The 24,552-nt window shown below is 42.1% G+C and overlaps 1 protein-coding gene across 1 annotated transcript in view; it reads right to left on the reverse strand.

Annotated features, from left to right (window-relative positions):
* The window catches only part of ARMH3 (armadillo like helical domain containing 3), a 107,344-nt gene that overhangs the window by 59,851 nt on the left and 22,941 nt on the right, over positions 1-24,552 (reverse strand). The window contains exons 15-21 of the mRNA XM_052676738.1: positions 23,510-23,611; positions 20,462-20,520; positions 19,079-19,144; positions 17,957-18,026; positions 16,490-16,550; positions 13,593-13,681; positions 191-273 (exon numbers count right to left, since the gene is read on the reverse strand). Of these exons, the coding sequence (XP_052532698.1) occupies positions 191-273; positions 13,593-13,681; positions 16,490-16,550; positions 17,957-18,026; positions 19,079-19,144; positions 20,462-20,520; positions 23,510-23,611 (530 nt within the window). The remainder of the gene's footprint in view (positions 1-190; positions 274-13,592; positions 13,682-16,489; positions 16,551-17,956; positions 18,027-19,078; positions 19,145-20,461; positions 20,521-23,509; positions 23,612-24,552) is intronic.

Below are 24,552 nucleotides of genomic sequence, written 5' to 3' on the forward strand. Positions count from 1 at the left end.
TGACGAGAGCCCACAGTGACTCCAAGCACTGCCCTTTCTGGATACCTGGCAAAACCAACCAGTGATACTCCTCAGCTTTGTTGCCTTGTTCCAGTATCTCCTTCCCATGCTAGAAATCTCAAATTCTTTCCTAACATCCATTCAAAATTAAGTTATTTAAAAGAAGGGGATTTGCTTTGTCTGCACTCACCATAAGAGCAAGGGTGAAGATGTTGTGTTTGGCCAGCAACACGGTTTCATTAGACATGAGGAACTTCAACAAGTTGATCAAAGCTAGGAAGAAATATGTATTTTTTGAATAAAATTAAAAGCAAATCAATTCTCAGCAAGTCACTCAAATACAGATGCATTTTCATTATCCAGTACCAACTCACCTAAATGCAAGCTGCTCACTTTTCCTAAATTTAACAGCCTACACATGGAGTTGGTTGGGTATTTTCTTGCTAAAATTCTGGGCTGGGCAGGTAAGTGACAGCTATTTTAGTTGTCCCCACATTTATTTTCCTTCATTGACTTCCTAATCAAATTCGCTCAGGCTCAAGGTAAGTCACTTGTTAGCTCAGTCCACTTTTTGTTTTTTCTACCTGCCACATCTTCAAGTGAGCCTTAGAGCTGGAGAATCCGACCGTCTCCTTTCTGCTTCACACATCACCAACAAGATGTATGCAGTCAGCCTCAAACTGTCACTCCTGTTGACACACGCGATTTTAAAACGACAAAAAAATAACAAAAAGAACCCACAGCACTGCTTTTCTGTAGCTGCTGCAGCAGTACAAGGACGGATACAGCACTTTATTGTGTCAGCTATCTAGGGCTGTGCCGGGAAGCCTACAGATCTGGTTCGCACTTGTCTTGAGAAGGAAAACAAAGGCTCCTGCTGTAACCACCCAGTATCAGTTAGTGATAGCGGGAATTAACAAAAAGGTTGGCTAAAAAGAGCTTTAATCACACAGACTTCACAATGAGCAACTGTGCTCCATACACTGGAGTGAAATGGAAATTTCTTCATCTTGTTGCTTCCTGTTCTTTAAAATTTCAAAAAGGAAAGCTACTCTCTTCTCCACGATATCTGCTCAGCACTGAAAGATGATTGTTAATGTATTCTCTGCTCCGCAGTCAACAGGTTTCTAGACCTGAGGTACCTGAATTAGATGACCTGCAAAGTCAAGCTGGAACGCTAAGGAGACTTCTTCATCTTGATTACCTACGAATTGGGGCAGCATCTACTGATTTCCTACAGTTAAAAGAGATTTTGTTAACCTTTGCCTTTTCCAGTTTGTGGCAGCACTTCTATAAAACATTCTGCTGCTCATGGCTTGCAGCAGCCACGAAAGAACATCAAAACACAAAATACAAAAAGTTCAGCAGCCCCAGGAAGAGCTTGGGACATCTAGATATCTAGAGTCTATCTTCAGCCATCAAACAAACAGAATCAATAGGACTCACAGAATTCACTATGGTTTGTGAGACTCAAGAAAGACACAAGCGATAGAAAGCACATCCTGCAAAGTTTGGATGCTGAAAGAGAAAGCTGACAGGTCAGTGAGACACAGCAAGGAGCAGATTTGAGATACACCATTTGAGCTGGCAAAAGAAACTGACCACAGATTTATGAAGTTTAAACATCACTTCCAATTTCTAGTCAATATAGATTTGAAGATGGTAGTGACTACACCATCATTGTTCACCCAACTACTACACAATAGTGACTAGCCTGCAAGAAAACCAACCATAGCTTGGGGGAATCTGCTGCAGATAAGAGAGCAGAGCCCTCAACTCAGCCCAAAGGTAAAGGCTATGGAACAGTAGTTGGTGACAAGAATAGGTAACAAGAATACTGGTAACTTTTGAGCCCCAGCACAGACTGCACAATGCCATCATCACCCCATCATTGGACACCTGCGACCAAAGGCAGAGCCTGGATCCCACAGCAACCCGGAGCTGGAGCCGCTCCTGTCAGGTACTGTGCTGCAAAACAACCATTTGAAAACACGGAAGAAGCAGGTAAAGACAGGCTCTCTGCTGGAGCGGAGATCCAGCTCAAAACGGGTTTCCAAGGTAACCAAAGCCTCCACAGCAAAAAGTGCAGCCTCCCGCAGTCGGTGCTTTGGGCTGCAGACAGCTGCCCTGCCTCTCTGGCACAGCACCTTGCGGGCCATTTCTCTCTTTAGTACCTATAAGCATGATTTTACCTCTTTCCCAGCCATATGACTCCATGCAACCACCTCTCCTGGCCCTGCGGGGCCATGCTTACAGCTGGGGTGCCTGGAAGCAGAGCAGCACAACTCTGGATTTTCCATAACAAGCAGCACAAAGCTTTGGATTTTTGTGCTATGCCTCTCATGCTTTCTCCAGAATGCTGCAGAAAGGCCTCTGGCAGCAGGTGGCCACACAGCAGGAAGGGAAACCACTGTACATCGAATGCAGGGAACATGAAAGCTGCTCATGGTGAGGAGACACTACTTCTAAAAGAAAGCGTAACCATCACTGTCTGGAGCAGAATGCACTGAGAAACAGGGAACACATCTGCTGCAATAACTTTGTTCACATTTTCTCTTCCTGCTTCAGTTTGAAAGACGAGATATCACTGCTGCTTGAAATCAATCCTGGCACCTGAATTGCACCACATCGTAGCCCACTCACTGCTCCTTCCCTAAGGACAAGGCAGGGACTCTGTATGTGGAGAAGAACTCAATGCTAGGCTGAGCACTGATCAGATCCTCTAGGTCCACAGTCACTGTGGGCACTGCACAGGTAAATACCCAACAGTTTGGGACCCTCACATTCCTAGAGAAGTTGTAGGGCTCTTAATGACATCGGTGCTCAAAGAACAACCAGTCTTCTGTGTCTGCACATTCTGCACCAGTGTCTCTCTGTTCAAGCTGCTCAAAGAAAGGAACAAGAACGCTGTGAACAGGAGTCCTTAAATCCATGACTACCTCTACAGTCTCTGTAATGTGCTTGTTAAGGCAGACCCTGCACTGAAAACAAGGACAGCTGCACCCTGGAGTTTTCAGGATTAACAACCCTCAGATCCTGCTTCAGATGCCCAGAGCCCTTCAGAGACAATTACACACACCAAATAAACCCTTAGAGCAAAGGTCCAACTGGCCAAACTTCCCTCCATCCCTCAGCTCCAGCAGAGCACCAGCAGTGCTGCTCCTGAGCAAGCTGAAGCCAAACCAGATGTGTCACTTCTCCCCCGCCGCAATAAGCTGCGTGTCCAATCTGCAGGCTGCCCTCTCACGCTAGCCAGGAAATTATCCATGTTTGTTCCCAATGGAGCAGCAGTTCAGTTTCTCAGCTGTGCAGACAGACAGAACTGCAGCCCTTGCCTCAGCTCAGCCACATTATCCAAATTTGTGTTCTAGGATTTAAACAGTGATGGATTTGAGCACGAGATCTATTTCAACATGAACCGGAGAACAGATTTATATATTTATTTTGCAATGCTCTGAAGTATCTTTATCTAAAGAAACCTGCCTTTAGCATCCCCTGCCAGGACACAATACACTAATTCTCAAAATCCCTAATTTTACATTGTAACAGTGCCACCGGAACTTCTTCAGCAACAAAAGCTGCAGCAGGCTGTAGCTACACCAACCTAGCAGCAGCTAGTATTTGCATGCAAACTTGTGACCTCTTCTGAGGACACTGGCTATGCTTCCCAGATCAGTCAGCAGAGAACAGAACCTTGAACACCTACATACACAGCCTCAAAAGGAAGTAGCTAGGCACACAGAGTGGACACTTAAATTGGGCATGAAGCCATATGATTGGCTGAACAACACAGCGGTGTAACTCACCCACATCGTGTTTTAAGCAATTTTCCCTCCCAAGGATTATTATAGCCAAAGGATGAAAAATGAGATCACCAGCTTTTACAGATACCCTCCCAGCTTTTTAAACTGAAACGACTGCAGTGTAAAAGGTTCTTAGCTCCTCTGCCAGGCAGCTGAGTACTGACATTTTTCCTTATCAGCTCTTGCGGCCAGTCTGTCTGCTGGGCAGCGAGTGCTCAGTCATTTGCTGCCCTTCTGCAAGCCAATCCTCTGTAAGGAGGCTCCAGGGCAAATGGCTTCTCTTCTTCCCTACTAGGAAGAAGGCAATTCTAGTTCTGGACAGGTGCACTTCAGTCTCTCCTTCCCCTATTCCTCCTCCCACAGCAGACTAACCTGTTTTGCCCCGTAAGCCCCATTTCAAACAGAAACAAATTCAGCTTTGGCATACCATAGGATTACCACAACGTTTTTGTTCTCCTCAGTGTCTCTGCAGATCATGTGTAACGCAACAGGAGCACGGGGACAGGCTAAGCAGAGAAAAGAGGAAGAAGTAGCATCGTCCCCTGAGAAAGTCAGAATGTAGCACAGACTGCCAGGAGCAGCAGAAGGCTCTGATGTGCCACCGCACAACAGAGCAGAACAGAATAGTGCTGAGAAACACATCAATGAGATCTTAGATGGGTTGAGCACAGTACTGAAGCCTCTATTGCTGTGCTCCCAGGTCAAAAACCTTCTAATGGTGCACATAACGGCCCTCAACAAAGGAACAAAGGAAGAAAAAGAAGCTGTGAGAGCCCCCCACAAGCTGCAGTGCAACATCAATTAATAGGTATCCTGTAACTCCACTAATATCCTCTAATTTCCTACCTTCAAAATCTTGGGGCACAGTAGGAAGAGCAGTGATTTTCCCATTCTCTCTGGAACTTACCATCGTATTATCAGCATATCTGATGTCCTGCTTTTAGCATTTCCACTCAGGTTCCCCTTAGGGTGATCCACATCCACATGGCACTGCAGGGGAGCTAATAATGACAACTGGCCAGAGGTTCCCTGCTACAGATCTGCCCCTTTGCATCTAAGTGGCTTGAAATCATTGAGCCATCACAAGCCCCAGCTGCTCCAGGGCAGAGCAAAGGCTTAGTGTTCTGCCCCAAACAGTAGCCAACACCAAACGCCTGCTGAAGAGAAGGAAGCCAATCAATGCTTTCTCAGCATATTTTTTCAGATTCCAAAAATCAGCTCGACTCCCTTCATTCACATCTTTGGGCAACTACAGCATAAAGTATGGAAACAGACTCGCACAGCATGACAATACCACAATCGTGAATGGATCCAGTCTCCTATTCTAGACTGGAAATCATTAGAGCTAAGCCTGGATAATCACACGTTCAAAATTGTTTTCTCTGTGCTGTTACAAGGAACAAAAGAGACCACAGGACAGAGTAATCACCTGTAATAAATGCCATATCTGATGAGAAATTCAGAAGGAAAAGCCTCAAATTTGAAATATAGAGATGACCTGAGCATTAAAAGGGAGGAGATCTGGCCACATTCAGCATGAGCAAACAATCAGTGAACAGTGATCAAAACAAACTCAGCAGGAGATGAATATCTACAGACAGGGTTTGACAGAAAAGAACTAGAGGTAGTTTCCAAATAGAGCAGTAGGAAGAGGAAATGTGTCCAAGAAACAGCGACATCATTATTACAAACTAATGCAGCAGAATCCCTGCAGGCACAAACTACCCCAGCATCCCTGGACAAGTTAACCAATTACTCAGGGACAGCAGTTGCAGCTCCCTGTCAATCAGGCAAAGCACTAGGAACAAGATCGTTTCCTGATGCTGCTCCCAGGAGAGCAGGGGAAGAGATACCTGCTCCATCAGCACTGCTATGTAACATGCTTCAGCTCCTCTCCTTTGCTCTGATAATGAGGGAGCAACCTGCTCTGGGTTGAAACAATTTGCCTGGCTGGCTGGCTCCTCTCCCTGCTGCCACGACAGGCACTGCCAAATTCATGCGCCCAGCTGCCAAAGCTCTGTGGCAGTCAGCAGCCTGCTACTGGCATGTCCCCATCCTCCCATCACCAGCATCTCTACAGCTGTTCCTCTTCTTCCTCTAACTGTCAAGGTACAGCAGAAGAGCAGCCTTAACGAGAAACAGCAGCATGCCAGAGGGTTGAAGCACATGCTGGCATAACCTAACAGCTCCCAGGATCAGGTGAGCAGGCCAATTCATTTCCAATCCTTTACTTTATATAGTTCCCATCCCTGGTACATGCTGTTCCCATCTAACTGTAGCCAATGGTGTAAAAATCTCAAGCTTAATGGAAATGCTGATTGCCGATGCCAGAAACAAGTTTTCTAGATTCATCTAAACTTTACCTTCACCTATTGTTACTGAGGTGAACAATATGCCTTCTTCTTAAAAAGGTAATTTGTTCTTTTTTTTTTTTTAAAGTAAGATATAATTAAAAATACACTCACAACTTTCATTCCTCCTTAGAGGAGAGGGAAGCCTGTGCTTAACTCTATCCTGACCGATAGCGTAGGTTCACCCTTCATTCAAAAGCAGTCTTGAGAGGGAAGATTGTACACCTTCCCGAAGGACCAAAAACCAGAGCCAATTCAGAAAGGATAAGCATGAGGAAAAAGCAGAAACGTGAGTATGGACATGGAAAGACAGCAAGATAAGTGGCCCAGGAGGGCTGCTTCTTGAAAACAAGAAGTTAGGAGGGTAAACAGGCTCAGAATAGTGCATTCTGAGCACTGCAGCTCCTCAGAGCAGAAGAAATGGCTGCAAACAGCTCTGGCTGTTCTATCATCAATACCATGATAATCTCATGGGAAACTATCCTCTCTCTTACTAGGTCACCATGATCTGCAAGCTCTGAGGGATTCACAAGCAAATTCTTCAGTGTTAGCAACATGTAAAAAATAAAAATAGTTTTTTAAAAAAGAGTATTTTACAGCACAGAACAACACACACTGATGAGATCTGTCAAGTATGACTTAAAGGTGTTAGATGAAGAATTCCCATCCTGATCCCCCCCAGGCAATCAGTGATAGCTACGTATCTGTGGCCATCAGCAACTGAAATCAAAACTCATCACTGATTATGTTGAAGTGTATTAAAACAAAGCAATGGCCATTACAGTTAAGTAATAGTAAACTAAGAAATAAGCAAGCAAAAGGAGATGCTTCCTAGAAATATCCAACACAGGAAATTTTCAATATTCTCTTTAAAAGAAAGCCACTCCACTTTTGCATTTCTCACACTATCTGCTTTAGGGGATTTACACTACTGTTTTTCATCAAACACATCTATGCTCTTACCACAGAAGAGTTTTAGTTTGGGCTGAAAAAGGTGATGTGGAAAGGTTAGTAAGAAAGTGGCCAACCAGCAGGGAGTGACAGCACTTATAGTCTTTCTTACGAACTTCATGCATCAGCTGCTTGTAAGCTTTGTAAGGGTGGGACTCGTGTCTCCTTCGGGGCAATGCAGAGAGCTACCAGAAGTAAAAATTAAAGTAATCATTTAATAAGCCAATTAATATCAACATAGCCAAAGGCAAGACTTCTTTTATAAAACAACCTTTCAACTTCCATCCTTTCCTAATTTCATTGAAGCAGCAAACAGGACTAATAGTTGCACCCCTGTACCAGGGTTGAGCCAACACCGTACTACATGTCCAAGCAAGCGTGAGAAAGGGCAACTCCACTGCCTCATCCACAGCACATAACAGTTACTGCCTTAGTTAGTCTGAGCAGTTCTGTTCTTCCACTGCTCCCGTGTTACTGTGTCATCTTTTCAGAAACCTTCCTAGAATCAACAAGCACAAGTGCCTGTGAACCTGTCCTACTATAGTTGGTATTACGAATTTTCTTTTAATTTCAGAGATAAGAAAGTAAAAAGAAGCATGCCAGTTACCTTTCTAAGGTAAGAGTGAAGTGAGCTGCAACAAGCAAGAACAGGGCACTGTATATAAAGGAAGTTAATCACAATTCTATTACTGATTTACTGACTCATTAAGAAACATGCTAAGTCCAAAAACCTCCACTTAACCACTCCATTCATCTGAATGCTAAAGGACATCACTCAGCAACACTTCCAATCACATAAATACTAGTAAGATCAATTAATAGCAGAGAGGGAAATAACATTCCACTTCTATAACTATACAAGCTCATTTGTACAAACCACAAATTCATCAGCTCAGGTGCATAAAACTGCTGCCATATCCAGCATGTAGCAGCAGCCAGCAACTGCTGGTTTTACAGTCCCACAGCAAAGAATCTCAGCCTTTGGGACATTAACATAAGAGCTATGAAATCCTGCCCATGTCCTTTTTGGCAAAGACAGAAGTCACAAAATGACGTTTTGCCTGTTGCAGCCATGCTGCTAAGGAAATGTCCTCTCTTATTTTAAGCATGCAATAAGCATGCAAACTACGAAGCGCTGGAAAAAAAAGCTGCCCAGGATACACACCTTAGCTAGGACAGTAGCTTTCATTCTTCAAGTTCCCCCACATCAAAGCAAGGTCCCAAGAAGACATCCAAATAAGAGAATAAGAAAATTTAAAGTTAAAAATGATGAATAGTTCTCTCTTTAGATCATCAGGTTAGGTGATTTCTCATCTGAAGTTTCTATCCAGTGACACCTCCTAGCCTCCCCAGTCCTCCTGAGAAAACAATAGAGACCTTTCATTCCTCCTACTATAGCAGCTTCCCACTCTGACCCAGTTCTACCCATTCTCTCCAGCTTCCCATGCTCAGGGCCCTCGATCAGTTCACAGCTCTCATTCCTGTTGCAGCTGCTCAGCAGTTCTCCCTTACCCTGCCTGGACTTTCTTCTTGCCTCTTCCTCTCCGTTCCTGATGCTCCCACTGAACTACTGCTGTTTTCAGCAGTTCCATCTTTGGGAACTACAGGAAGAAGCCCATTCCTCCCACTTTGAGCCTCACTCCATGGGGTGGCACTCTCCTTAGAAACTCTGCATCATCTTATACTCCTGAGTGAGTTGAGGGATCCCAAACCTCCAGCAGAGAATACGCGCCTGGAGCTGCGTCACATGGAGGAGGTGCAGCTTCAAAAGGTTGCACTGGCTTCCCACAGCCAAAAGGCATGGAGAAATGACTTGGTAAAGCATGCACTAGGTAGTGTATGTTAATATACTAAGGTGACAGAACTCTAACATTTGTTCTACAGTTCTCTTCAGAGTTTACAAGCAGTAGAGTTAAGTCTGAAAGCGTTTTTGCTGGAAGGTATTTGAAAGGTGAAGTCTCACATAATAATTTTTCATTCCAAAACAGTACAGCTCACTTAGAACCATTTAACAAATAGGCCTTCTTTCACTCACTGTAATTTCCTGTTATGAACGCATTTTACACTCAACACACAAACTCCTGTTCCTTTTGCCCTATCCCTACAGTTACCTTTATCAGCTACTTTTGAATACGTTTTAATTATTTCTTTATTTTTTCCAAAGTCTTCAAGCCATTTTCTAACTGTCCAAACAGCCCTGTACCCTTTCATACTCTCACAGCAACTAGTGATCGGACATTTCACCAGTGAACTCAACTGTCTGGTACACCAGTACACGAATCCTGTCTCCACAAAAGTTGCAAGACAACAAGCTTTCCTTGCCAGGCAGCTGCTGCAGAATGACAGCAGGACTCGAGATGAAGGGCAGATGCAACATCATCTGATTTCCAGCGTGTTCAGCAGCACAGATCAGAGTGCTGAGGCAGACTTTATCAATAGCTGGAAAACCAGAAATGCCATTGTTAACAAACACTGTAGTAATAAGTATTTAGTATTTCTGTTGCTGAAATACATTCCACAGAAGAACATTTCACTTCTTTAGTATTCACCTCCTAAAAATTTGAGAATATTATCTCCACCTTATAAATAGAGAAACTGACAAAAAGTTCCAAGCAGTCCACACAAAGAATAAAAGCACATTTTGTTCAGCAGCACTGCAAAAGTTTACTCTGATAATCCCCAAATAAAAGTGGATAAATACCAACTGCTTGATGAAGGCATTTGAAGCATCTTCATTTTAACAGTACATTCAGCATCTGTCAAAAATAGCCAATCTATAAGATAAGAAACCATAGCCTGTACATCACAATGATTTGGGAACCGAATTTCAGTGCTTTCTATTACGTCAAAACTCATTTATAATCCAACTTTGTGTTTAATTGCCCTAATAACTAGCTATTTCAGCATTATTCACTATTATACATATATTCATGTGACATACTCTTGCCATTTTAAGTCTATATTAGAACTGGTTTTCAGTTTCTTTAAAAATGACTTCTACCTAAAGCACACCATAGCAACTGCAAGGAATTTACCTGTACCCTCTAAGCTCAGAGCAAATTGCTCAAGCGTTACTAATTTTGAGGTGGGAGAAGTTGAAGAAATGAGGTATTTTTATATAAAAAGCTTAAATGACTCATGAAAATTCTTTTGGCACAGCTTATATGTGCTTGACAACAAAAACATATATAGCACCTTCCATCACCCAAGTGCTGTACAAACTGGCTAGGAAAGAGTTCAACAACTAAAACTCAACTTCAACTCTATAACCAGCAAAATCAAACTCTCCCATGACTTAAGCAGAGCTCAAGAAAAACACTGGACATAACATGGTATTTCTGGAAGTAGGGAACAGGTTGTTACCAAGTGAAGTTTTCTCGTAAGCACTATGAAGTATCTTACACATGACATCCAGTGAATTAGTTGTTCCTTAAGTATCAGTTATTTGGCATAACAGCCCTGCATATTGCCCCCCATACCCACGTGGGAATAAGGAAACAGTCATATCCATGTACGTTTTCTGACCTTAGCCAAAATTTCATGCTAGTCACCAGAAAGAGTATACAGTCACAGCAGAAAAATCTGAAAAAGCTCAAAAGGAAGAGCCATGTACCAAACAGGGATGACTGAGTTGAAAATAATAAACTGCTAAAATGTTAAGTAGGAGCTAAGATCAGGAGTATTGCAGACATCACAAGCAGTTGGGTATGTGTCTTGAGCGAAGCCAAGCATGTGGCTCCACTGCTTTTCTCTGCACTCCTTGCCACATAAATCAAAAAAAGAAAGGCAGAAACTTTCTCCAAGTTCTGCTGGAATTCCATACTGAAGATAGAGCACCCATAAAGGAAGAGCATCTATCTAGCACATGACATGAGTGGCTTTCCTTAATCAGGGAATAGCTAACGTTAGAACCAGCAGTTGAGCAGAAGGCTCTATACATTGCTACTGCTTCCACCTACAAACTCTCAGTTCCTCCACACTCCAGACTACCACCTCATCCCAAAGTATTCCCTTTGTCTTTTTCTCCCACTCAGTTTTTACTTGAAACAACTCTCTTCACATGCCAAATTCCCATGTAAAATCCCTTGCCTTCTTTTCAAGACTTCCATACACCCATTCCCTTCTCCTCCTCTGTTCCATCCAGGTATGCAGGGAACTTCCATATTGCAGTCACTCACACTACACAACAAGGGCTATGCTCCACCTGTCACAAACTTGCCATTCAAGAAGATGAGCGTGGGCTTGAAGAACTGTAAAACATGTCTGAGATCTCAGGTGCTCCATCAGGCCTTACAGTGAGTGCACAGATGTTCCCTTTCAGCTGTTCATCCCGCAGTGACAACAAATCCATCAGTACAAAGCAAAAGCCTCAAGGTGAGTATGCTCACCTTGCATAGAAATGAATGCATAAGTCTCTGTACTCTGTTTTGGCACTGTCTGACAGATTGATCAAGACTAGAAAAATATCCATTCTTCCACATCAAAGGCAGCAATGTCCTGGGCAGTCAGTGATCAGCCTTGACAGATCTGAGTAGGGATAAGAGTTAATTATGAAATATCTCTCAAGACAGAGCAGGCAATTAGCATTTAGTCAGCCTCATGCAGCACTAGAAACACACACCTGTGGCAGGCAGGATGCGCCCTTGTACAGGGGCACATACCACTTAACACAACACAGAGAGGCTTTCCAGCCTCTCTGAACCACCTAGCAGCTGCTGAAGAATGTCAGTTCACTTCAACACCTTATAGGAAAGGAATTTGAAACACTGTAAGTTATTCTGTAGGAGAGGATCTCTCAAAACAACCAGAAACCTGCACTAAGTGTGGAGCTCTTCAGCTACACCAGCTGTGCAGACGTTCTTGGTCTTTCACAGAAACTTGACCAGCCAGAACTTCCCATATGACTGCTTTGCTTTCCAAGCATGTGCAGTACCTAACATTTCTGAGGCACTTCACATTTCCCAAGCACTATGCAAACACCTACAGCTAATTAGAGACCGTGAACAAGAACATCCCTGAATTTCAGTGTTTTGCGAGGATTTTTCTTTTTCTCCCTAAAATAGGGAAATTCAAGGATTGAAAGATGCCAAAAAATGTACTCTCTGAACTCTGGAACAGTACCTTCAAGGAGAAAGCCTTATTTTGGGATACCTACAATACCAGTGTGTATGAAAGAGCCAGTTCACTCTGGCCCAATAGGACTGGATCCAGTTTGTTGGTAACAGCTCAGCTCAGAAGATGCTGCGCACGCTGCTAGATGCAATTTCTATTCACAGCATCCATCTACATTGTACATGCTCTTCCCCTGAACTAGTACTATGCTTCAGCCATGCCTCTAGGGGCTCTGTTCTAAAGAAAGCTACAGAAAAGAAATCACTAATCCCTTAATTAGGAGCACCCACTTCACCTTCTACAGGAATAATTCAGGAAGCCTGAATAGGCCACATGTCACGTAAGGCAAAAATTTAATAACTGAACCTGATTCAGATTGTTGGTTTATTTCTCTGTACCTACACTCAGCTGCGCAAAGCTACCGAAGGGAAGTACTTAGTGTTAATTAAGAGCAGCTTCAGAAGCCACTCATCACCACCTTTTCAAAAGCCATCCTCGCTCAAACTTCTGATAGGAGCTGCATTACACCAGCAAGTCGCTGATCCTAAATCTCACACACAGCTCCAGGAAAACACAATTAGGCTCACGTTCCCTTCAATTTTCCTAAATCTCTTGTTTAAGCCACAGCAGCTTGGAGATTAACTGTACTTTCCTTGCTGAGCTACTTCAGTGCTCATAAGGTTAGAAGAGGAGCACACACCATAACCACTAAAGAGTCTGTTACATCTAAGGATCCATTCTGCCATCGTCTTCCACAGACTTCCCCCACAATGACTGCATCATAAAACAGTCCTACAACACAATGCCCACCAAATTAGAAGAATAAACTCAAACCTCTTTAGACTCTCTTAAGGGACACCAGTGGCATAAACCACACTGTTATCGATGCAAAGGTTAGAGTTGAACACCTCTCTTCCTTCCTACTGACATTTCCAGGTTGCTCTCATCAGCAGGAGTCACACATAATTCCATGTGCATCCACTTCCTACAGTGGAAAGGAAAAGTAGTGCCCACCACCATCTTACCTAAGAGCTTGCCTCCTTTCTACTCTCAAAGAACTGAGGAACACTACTGCATAAAACATTACTTCATCTCTCCAATCAGGTGAAGAGGGACTCAAGTAATGAAGAATAAAGACACTCAGATACCATGGTGATCATGGCCAGACAAGAAAGTAAATTAGCTACCATTATGATAATGACCTGGCTTTCTAGAAGAAGTAATTTGCATGTAGCAACTAAGCAGTAAAATAAAGATGATTTAACAGAATTGATGCTTGCTGCCTAACCTTACAGCCATAGAATAAGCAGCCATGGCCACCAAAAAGACAGGCTTTTTATATTTGACTGTCTCTGCAGATGCAGGTGCAAAGTACCTGACCAGAGCTCCCTCCAGGTGTAATGAAGCCTCACTCTGCATTTCTTCTGGTAACACAACAGCTTGTGCACAATCTGAATACACCGTCTGGAAAAGAAGAGGGCAAAGGATTACCTGCATTGTATTTCCCTGCAATTTCACATCAAACCTGGAAACATCGCAGAAATCAGCAGCAGCAGGGAAGTAGACAAACAAAAACCCCAACAAAGGAGGATGGGGCTCATGGGTTTGGGCTCCAGAAGGAAAGCAACATCCATAAGAATGAAGCAGATTAGACCAGAGGAAGAGGCCTGTACACCAGTCCAAGCTCAACATGCTTAGGCTGACTACAGATGCAAGATTGCCATTTGTATTTAAATAATACTTTCTTTGTTGACCTTACCTGAGGACCTCTCCAGGAATTATCCAACTTGCAGGCTTCCTATGTATGAGGTACTGCTACCAGATTTTGGAAAATCCAGCTCATGATGGAGCTTTTTTAGCTTCTTTGGCCCAGCTGACAAGGCTGAAGGAACTTACACAGTGAAACTAAAACTGCAAGACTTTCAGCTCACTTCAGGCTTAAGTATGAACTTAGGAATGAGCAAGCAACACACCTACAAGGTCTGAAATGTTTCAACATAAAGCTACATACTTGTGAAGTCTCCAAATCCTACAGGCTCCATAGAATAGAGTATATAAGCTCATAGGTACACAATCATACTCCAAAACCAAAAGAGAATTAAATATACAATATAGCAATTAAAATTGCTAGCACTTGCCACCAGAACAAGATAGAAAATATATTCAAATTTGAGTTTGTTAGACCAACCTATTTTAGTTACTGACATTTAGAAAAAGAGAAGGAAGAGTTCAAATGAGAAAATTTCCTCTTTTTTCCCTTAAATTCTTATTTCTCAAAAACATCTCACTAACACAAACATCTCTCTGAAAAGAGACTGCAGAGACACCGAACGTCAGACAAACAGAGAAATCAAATCAAAAGTTTTTGCATAGTAGTTGTTCACAATGAGGTGAAGAGTTCAAAACAAAGCTTTAAAAAGCCTCAATAATATACAAATGGTATTTGTTCATCTTTTCAGACTATTAGATCCCAAAATTATGATGATGGGTTAAGGACTAAAACTGCTAACCTCAGAGGAATAAAGGTAAAATCATTCATGATAGCTGAGCATCACATTAAATGCTGTATTAGAAATTGGATTCTTGTAAATTCAACCAAGAGAAGAAAGTAAAAACACTATGATAGCACAGACAGCTATCTTGAACAGCAACAGCTCCACAGAGACAGCTACTTCGGATGTTACTGGCTTTCCACTTATGTACCTGCCTGGCTTTAAGACTAGAGCTGGCCTCTTCAAAAGAACCATTGAAGGCAACAGACTGTCAGGAACTGGGCAAACGCTGAAACATTTAATAGTAATTACAACAGTGCTACTGCAAAATACTCTGCAGACGTATTTCAGCACTGATACCTACTGGCTGTACACAGTGGCACATAGATTTCTGGGTGAAAGCAAGCCATGGAAGAAGAAAAAGATGAGGAAGGGCATAGCAGCCCTAGCATTCCTGCCTAAAGGGCCAGAGCACCAGCTAAAGCTCTACAGATTCCCAAACCACAATACTTCAGTGTGGAAGTTGCATCCATTCTGGTAGGATGCCCTTGTTTATTCAGTTTTACACTAAGAATTCATAATATATGTGTCAGATAAAATAACACCTTTAGTCAAAGGAACCTGGATTTATCTTTTAAATATTAATATGTTCTTCATTGAGCAGCTTCATATTCACCTTTAAAGTGTAATGCAGACAAATATGACACTATTTGTGCATTCAGAACACCCACTTTCTCTGCAATAACAGTGTCTGGTATGGGATGGTTTCAGACAGAAATGTACTGTAAGGACTGCACAAATATGCCAAAAGGAATGGATACAGATGTCTACTGATGGTTGCTACAGCTCATTATACTCACTCTCAAAGGGTTTCTAGATGTGACCTCACCTTTGAGCCCAAACATTTCACAGCTTCCTTGTGAAATCTCTATGCACTATCTACAATTAACTCTGTTATTGTCATTACGAATACATTTCTCACAAATTGAGAACTTGTGTATTTGTGTAATTGAACTACAGTGTAATTGAACTGTATAACCCTTGCAAAGGCAATGCAGTTCTGAGGTTATCTGAACAAAATTGGAACATGCTGAGGAGCCACTTTCAGGGATAACAGCCCAACTACCTGTATCTCTTCCACAGTATACAGTGTTGCTCAAGTCTAAGGGAAATTCAGTACTCTAAGAACAGCCAGAACAAAGCCAATGATCTGCCTAAATCCTACTTCTGCCCTTCAGGCCAAATCAGAACAAAGCATTCTAAGAGCCAAATGGGACACAGCAAGTGCCCTGTCCTCCTCTCCTTTTCCCCCACTGTTAAGTTTTACCCTGACAAACTAGCAAGCTACTTCAGGCTTAAACCTCTTTTCCACTCTCCACATTGCCTGCCAGACTTCTCATCAATCATCCTTCTTTTTTTCTTTTTTTTCCCCCTCCCAAAACTGTCTTTTCAGTTTCTAGACCAAAACTCAGCTTCTGAGAAGCAGGGATTCTTGCAATGAATGCGCATTATGAAGCTTCTTTCAGATTGAAAAGCTCTTTGTATTTGATCAAGTAGATTAGGAAATCAGCCTGAAAGGTGGAAATTCATTTTGCTTTCAATTTTCCTGGCACACAGAGCATTTCAGAAGTAGAAAAAATTGCTGGAAGAGTTCATGAAAAGCCATCCTGCTCTCCACCACCCACAAAATGTTATTTCAGCCAGAAGACTGTTACATGACTAGAATTCCATCCAAATTCAACCTTCAAATGAAACCAGGAGACATCCTATAGACACTTACATGTAGAGATCCATAGGAAATTCTTTCATCATGTGTGTCACGATGAACTCCACCATCAAATCTGATGGAATAGAAAATGATAAAGTAAGTAATGAGCTAGCCACAGATAAACTCTAGTAGACAGTGAGGAAATCAAACTAATCCCTGTCACCCTTCCTACCAGCCAATAGTTCTACTTAGAAGAAACACATCTTATTTTTTCTTTTGATGAAGGAGAACTAGACATCCTCTGGAATTAAAAAGCACACTGAAAACTCAGGGCATGTTTTCCACCAGTACTAGTCAAATGAATAACACATCATGAGTCCTGATGCTTGGAATTGCTCCTGTATTTCAAGCCCTGTCACTGGAGGAAAAGTCCTTTGAGAAGTACATTTTAGAAAATAATTCTCATCAGAAATAACACAACAAAGAGGTTTACCGTCAGAGAAGATGTTACAGAGAATACCTATTTATCACCCAAATAAATTCTGAAGCAAGTACATCTAGGCTGCTCTTAACACAGACTGCAGTTCTGCCCAAGACTCCTTCAGCAAATAAACAAAAAATGTCTCTTGTTATCCCACTGTGAGTAAAGAACTCAAAAATGCAATTGAAAAAGAGAAGTTACTACAGTTCAGCCAATAAAACACTACTCAAAGATGTGTGTGTTCTCACTTCAGCATAAAACGCGTAAGCTGTGCCACTGGTGACAACTGGGAGACATAACCTCAAAGGGTGCTAATAGCCCAGAAATACGACTGAATAGTGACAAAAAATAAGTCCAGGGCAGAAGTACATGGTATCTGGGAAGTCTAGAATGATTCATACCCTATTTGTTCCACTGTGCCTTCAACAAACATGAAAATGCTTTTGAAAATGCTGGACTCCAAGACTGCTTCCATTTCATCAGGCTTAAAAGCCAGCCTCCATCTATCTCTGTATCCATTTATACTTTTGGCCTCCGTGGCAATGAGTCTCATAATTTCATCATTCACTGTGTGAAAAGCTTTCAGCTGTGCCTCCATCCACAAGCAAAAACAATCCTTGATACTGACAAACCCATGGTGGTTTTTTTTTCCCCTCAGAAAAGGCTACATGGCCAGCAAGACTTTCTCAACAAGCATTTGTCTTCTCCATAGGTTTGTTCTCATTTCATCATCTAGATGGTACTTGTGACCAGCTGTCACTACCATCACTTAAAACTCTGAATTTATTAATCATCTGCCCTCCCTACTGTTACATATTCAGGGCCAATAGGCTTCTGCAAAACTTACTGCAAATGTACACAGGATTTCTTGCTACACAGCAGCAATCTTGGACTGAACTTTTCTGTGAGGCAGCCAAGTAGAGAGATGGACCATCCATTGCTGGAAATCTCCTTACTTAATTGCTTTATTTTTAAGCCCATCCACCCCTTCTCTTAATCTACACATCTATTTCTGCTGCAGAACAAACAGATTCTTCAGGGCTCTCTACAGTACTCACCAAGCACTGCACACACCAGCGGGCGACAGGGCAAGTTCTTGTCTGCTGCTTTCTTCCTGTGCCTCATTGGCTTGAAACACACAAAGATGAAAAGAAGTCAGAATAAGCCTGAAGTGACATTCTGTGTATTACTGCATTTCTCATGCAAATGCCACTATCAGCACAGATTCCCTCTGTCTTTTTCTCCAACTGCTATCTCATTTATATTAGTTCTGAAGGCCACAGCTGAACTAAAATAATTTTGCTTGCTTTTCAGCACGCTGACCACCAGGTTTTTGTTATTCTAGGTGTGTAACTACAGGGCACTGTTGTATCACAGAACAAAAAACATCACATAGTAATTTCTTTCCCTTGGAAACCTATCGATTTGCTCCTGACTCAGAAGTCTGATCTGCATTCTTAATAGCACATGCAGTATCAAATGGCTTTGACTGCAGTAAACCAGAAAGGCTAACTGGGCAACAAATTTGCTGTTAAGTGGGGAAGAGTAGCACCCTCACACTATGCTTATTTCTATCTGGGATCAGTAACACTCCCAAACACTGCTCCAGTGTCAGATGAGGTGGCAATCACCAGCACCATAAAAACAGAGTGCATCAAGGCAGGAGAAACACTCAGTTACCCCTAACTACAAAGCTCCATGAGCTAGGTAAGGACACTTCCTCCACAGATACCTACAGGAAAAACATACACCGAAAACGTAGTGTCCTCTTTGAAGCTGAATCCTCCACCCTCAGGAGAAAGTATAATCCAAAATCAGAGAACTCAATGCAACTCCAACTGGCTATTAATATATCACATGAGGACTAATGCATGCTGAAGGTTAAGGCAGAACATTCTCCCTGTCACAGATTTCCTCAGAGATCTCATAGTACACAGCTCTTCTCCAGCTACATAGGTCTCTGAATTCACACCAGTACAACCAGCTCTTTATCCTTTGAAGGAGTGAGACATTCTGGGAGTGATTTTAAAATCGTGCTCCAACTGCTGCAATTCTGACAGCACTTCCACATGCCTTAGCAATCTAGGTTAGATATGTGACAGTTTTTCAGCATGCAGAGACTTGAATCCCATGTTCTCATCCCAAAGAGAAAAAGCAAAGCATCCACAGGAAAAACTCACCATCCTGTGCAGGTTTACTCGAAAATTCATGTTGTCATCATGGAGAAAAGCATTAGCATATTGATCCTATGAAAAAGAAGGAAGAAAAAAAAAAAAGAAAAAGAGTGATGAATAAAAAACTACCTGCCCACTAACTTCCACTTGCCTCTCAAACCACATGTTTCAGGTGCAGAGCTCCCAGTAAGTAGCTGTAACGCTGAAAACACCCTCAAAACCTCCTCTTATTCCCAGGCATGTTTTCAGTCCCACAAAGGCAAAATCTTCCTGATCTGAATTCCATGTCACAGTCTGCACTATTTGCTGTTTTCTTCAAGGTCTATTTTCTGTTTTATTTCTTTGCTCATCAGAACTGTAGACTGCACATGCTGCAGCATCAAGATTTTAACAAGTGCTATATAATGCACACAAGTCCCTGTACCTTTATCCACCATGGTTTCTATCAGTTTTTTGATGGAGCCATCATGCCAGAAGTTCCTGCACACATGTGCTAGCAAGTAGGTTGATCAGCTGTCCCACACCTCAGGCAAAACTCGTTTCAAGTCCAGCTACAAATCCAACTATTACTCCAGGCAATGCACAGTCAGGTTGGGTATTATGTACACTCTCTGATATCAAAGCTGAAGCATGCCCTGATACGTAGAAATAATATAAGAATTAAGCATTTCTTGTATTACCTATGTGCCCACCTGAAGAAGGCACTTGAGTGCCAAAATCAATTATAAATATCAGAAATGCATATGCTGCACCCTGAAGAAACACTACTTCAGAATTCTCAAGCTGTCCATCAATATTGTTGCTTTTTATTCTCTGCTAAGAATGAAAGGTCTTTACTTGCAAGCAAGTAAAATGCAAATGCCCAGCAGACTCCATCACCACTCAGGACAAGCCATTAGCCAGGCCATTATTATCTGTTTCCCAGAAGACTGGAGCACCTTCACCAGGACTGCTGACACTGCTGGTCTTCTCATCCTACTGCCAGCTTTCCTACCATTCTGTAACTGCAATACTCTTCCTGACTTATAAAACCCTTCTCTGACAGATAAGATACAGCACTGTCCATGATTATCACAAGCACCACACAGATGAAAGACACTCACATATTACTCATCTAAAAGCACTTAATAGCTAAGTGAGACAGGCTTAGGTTCACTATTTTCTCTCTTTGTCTCTGTGAGTTGGCTAAATCAAATAAAATGATCCAATTTTTAAGAATATTTTAACAGTACTGCATCAGGTTTATCAGCAAAACATTATGTGCCTGAGGGTCTCATAACTAACAGCTACTGCAGATCTTCAGCTCCCGGTGAACAGGAGGCAGGGGATGTGCATGCAGATAGGGCCCTGAAACACACCATCTGCTGAAGAGTCTCACAAGAAACCTACCTCTGCTATGCATGTCAGGATAATCAGGCACAGCTTGCCACTGTGTAGCCGGTGCTCATCTGCAAAGAAGCAAAAACAATTCCTGCATGAGCCATACAAGCTTGGCAATGCTGAAAAGTGAGAAAGCTCTTGCAATAGGAGAGTTCTAATACTTCTTCCTCCACAATAGCTAATAGTGTAGGTACTCTCCACTGGGCACTCACCCTCCAGCCTGGACACTAAACTCCATGAAGACTTCCCCGCTGGTTCTGTGAACAGCCAAGTTTCTGATTTGAATCTCCATCACTGCTGTAAATATCAATGAGGCTTCTTTCTCATTCAGTTTTACTTTCACAGATATTCCATATAATCACTCCCTGCCTGCCACAGTGGATGTGTACTTTTTATGTATATGTACTCTCTAAGGTAAGATGGGGAAACATCAGTTTTGCAGTAGGTTATGAAACAAGCCAAGTTTTGGTAGAGGCACAGCACAGCAGAACAGGCATGTCGAGAGTTCATGCCCTGAGCTTTAACCCCACTGCTGAGAGACATGACCTCATTTGCCCTATGTAAAGCCATGAATGAAATGAAGTCTGCAAAGACTAAGCACTTTAGGCCAGAGGAGTCCCACCTTGGTCATGTCCTGCAACCAGCAATTGAACTATGCTGATTTCGTCTTGCTATGCTGCGTAAAAGAAGAGGAATTTTGAAATGAGAGTGTTAAAAATGTCTCTTTATCTCAGCTTAAATGCTTAAGTGAAAAGTTTTCTACCCCAGCAAAGCAGGAAAAATGGCTTCAAAGAGCTGTGATACACTGGAGCCTTATTATTTTCCTATTGTAAGGCCCCACTGTATATTTCTGTAGGTGCTGCTAAGATTCTCTCTGGGGACCATGCTGTAAAGGCTCCTGTTCCACACTAAGTACTCTGCCTTCAGCCAACACGTTGTGAAGATCATGCCATTTTCAGCAGTTATGGGGCGACCACGCAGGCAGTTACTCGCACAGAAGCTCTGTACCTTCACAGCACTCTTCATTAAAGGAACAAAGCAGACCACTTCCCACAGGGAGATGTAGCAGTATGAACCCTATTTTACAGATGGGGAAAAAAAAATAACACAGAGCTTTTGTTTCTCCCAGTGCCGCTGCCTCTGACTGGCACAGGAGAGAAACAGAGAGGAGGATCTAGCAGAATGCTGTCTATTAAATTATGCTCTCTGGGATAGAACTGGAACAGCTGCCTAGTCCTGGAAGTAGAACAAACCAGTCTCCTCTTTGTGTTTCCACCTGTCTCAAGACAGAGAGAAAATAAGATTCTCCTTTTCCCCCCTTGCTACTATACTCTTGTCAAATGCTTTCTTCTACACAAGAAAAAAAAGTTAGGCAGAACCCAATATATCCTTACTGGAATTAATAGGCACACTTTGTATGATTAATCAGTAGAACTACTGATACAAAATGCCATCTGTCACAGAGGCAAGGACATTGTCTATCAGCCACACAACCTTCAGATGCTTTACATACTAGCACCAAGGCAGAGAAAGAAGCATTGTGCCCTGTCACATAACAGAATAAACTCATTCTTAGTTGGCTTGTTAAGTACAGAACTTCTATCAGATCTCATTCCATCTGAAACTAATCTAGTTTGGCAGTTCCTGAGGACCAATGCGTATTTCCCATACTACAGTGACTAGTAAGTGCAACAGTTAAATTTAAAAACATAAAATTGCTCCATACACTTGGATCAGCAAGAGGAGCCCTGAAATAAGCAAATGAGAATAATTAGAGAGCTGGTACACCTCCTCATGTGTACAATCTATAGAAAATGACTGAACAAAGATTGAGGTTGTTTAGTTTAAAGACAAAAGAAAGAGGAAACATGAAAGCAGACTTCAAATATTTAACGGCTGTCACAAAGAAGAAAGAAATTATCCATTCTCAATATCCGTCTCGGGGAAGATAAGCAGTAATTAATTTATATCACACTAAAGAACTTAGGATGCACATGAAGCTTTTTCACAATAAGGGTAGTTAAACATTTGAATAAATACTTTAAAAACGATGCTCCTCTATCAGCATCTTATTCAACCTGCTAGAAACAACTCTCAGAAAAAACAGAGGTAGACCTGATTCTGCCTTGGTTTTAAAGCACCTGCTGGATACTGCCACGAAGTACTTTTTAGTCCAAATTTCGATTATTCACCTTTTCCTCAACTAGCTTGCATACTGAACAAGAGCAAGACTGCCAGAAACAACTTCCTGCAAGTTTGTGCACGAGAAAACTCTCCTATACAGCACGTTTTACAAGCATTTGTCATGGTCAATAATCAACTCATCATAGCTCTACGGAAGTCTTCCTACTTTTCTTCAGCTATTATGTTTAACTTAAAGCAGTATAAGTTGGCAATGGGCTGAAATACAGCAAAAAAGATCACTTATGTTCAGGCTGTGGCCCTGCCCTACAATCGCTGAGCACAAGAGGATCCTCAGGTACCTGAGCGTGACCAAGCTTCAACTCCAGCAACACAAAATGAGCCCCATTCCAAAGTGATCAGAAGAAACAAAAGGCACAGCATGGGAATGTATCTCAACAAGCAAATGATTATCAGTACAGTGAAAATCACTGCTGCCACATTTATAATTAAAGATGTCTGTTTGACCTGCAAGTACCAAAGGACAAAGACAATATTTCCTTCCAATGCTGAGCTTTGCCTCATGTGTCAGACTAAACATTCTTTAAAATAGATATCCAGTGCACAATTTCCCCTCTCTGAGCAACGGTTTGAAATCGGATATGCTGACAACTCCTGCACAGGGAAAGGCTTGGTTGTTACGTACTGTTACTATTACTACATTCTTCCCATAGTTGATTTCTCTTCTGTTTGCATTCATTCTCTCCTACTCTTACATAACTGTTACCTCACAATAAGAAATCATTTCGTTTTCTCAGAAGGTGGAACCTTCAGTCATCCAAAAGGCCTGCATCCAGCTTCTATTTTTGGAGATGTGTTCCTATGCCCTCCCCATTTCAAGAAATACTGCTTGCTACATCAACAGAATTTATTTACCTTTTGTGTCCTGCATCACAATGGAGCTGTACTTCAAGAAGGTTATCAGCAAGTTGCTAGTTTGCACATCAGCATCCAAAGGTAGCTCTGCAGAGCTTATAACTGGAACAAAACAGATAAGACACACTTATCCTCCACAAACACAAAACAGAAGCATGCAGAGAACAAAGTCACAGACCCATAAGTCTGGGACAGAATCAACTTATCCATAGGGTCACCTGAGTTCTTCATCCTGCTATATGATCATCCAGCAAAGATTTTGTTTTGAAGATTGGTACCACCCCAGAAATCTTTTCTGCTGCCCTAAGGGTAGGATGGGATGCTCTGCAGTGCTATCCTTCTCTGTCCGGCTCAATCCACTTCAGGGGAGACAAACTTGCTATTTTAGCACTTATCAATTTTCCTAACCTAGGGAGCTCAAGACATTCTCACCAATACCTACTTAGGTCCCATATGTTATTCTACCTAAGAGAAAGAGGTTTGATTTAACAGTGTATTTTACAAGATTTATACCTCGTAACCCTGGAATGACGTAAATAAGGTTAGTTAGCCCTGGAACCAAAGGATATGCAGGCACAGGAAAATGCAGGGGATGAACCAAGAGTAAAATGCAGGATTCTTAGAACTGAGCACTGAGGGACCCACTGCACAGTAAATAAAGGTTCTCATGAAGCTCAGGATTGTGTAATCCTTGAATACAAAATCGTAGCCCTTGGAAACAACAGGCCAAACAGATCAATGTAACCTAGCTGTTCAAATCACATCAAAGAAATGATAATGGGGCTTTTAGCTTCTGAGGGCTGCACATCCCCAAGCTGTTTTAGTCCATTCAATCCCGAAACTGCAGCACAGCTAACAGGTTGCCAGCATGGCCAGTTTGTTGGCAAAGTCCAAGCAATGACACTGAAAACTCTTTAACACCCAGTGCTATGAATAGCTCAAGGAATCAACTAAAAAAACTGGAAAAAACATATTTATATCTCCAGCATGTCCTTCCAAAGCTGTTACAATGAACACAGTGAATGAATATTTAACAACAGTAA

The sequence above is a fragment of the Tympanuchus pallidicinctus genome, unplaced genomic scaffold, assembly GCF_026119805.1.
Source record: "Tympanuchus pallidicinctus isolate F22 unplaced genomic scaffold, pur_lepc_1.0 scaffold16, whole genome shotgun sequence".
Classification (NCBI taxonomy): Eukaryota; Metazoa; Chordata; class Aves; order Galliformes; family Phasianidae; genus Tympanuchus; species Tympanuchus pallidicinctus.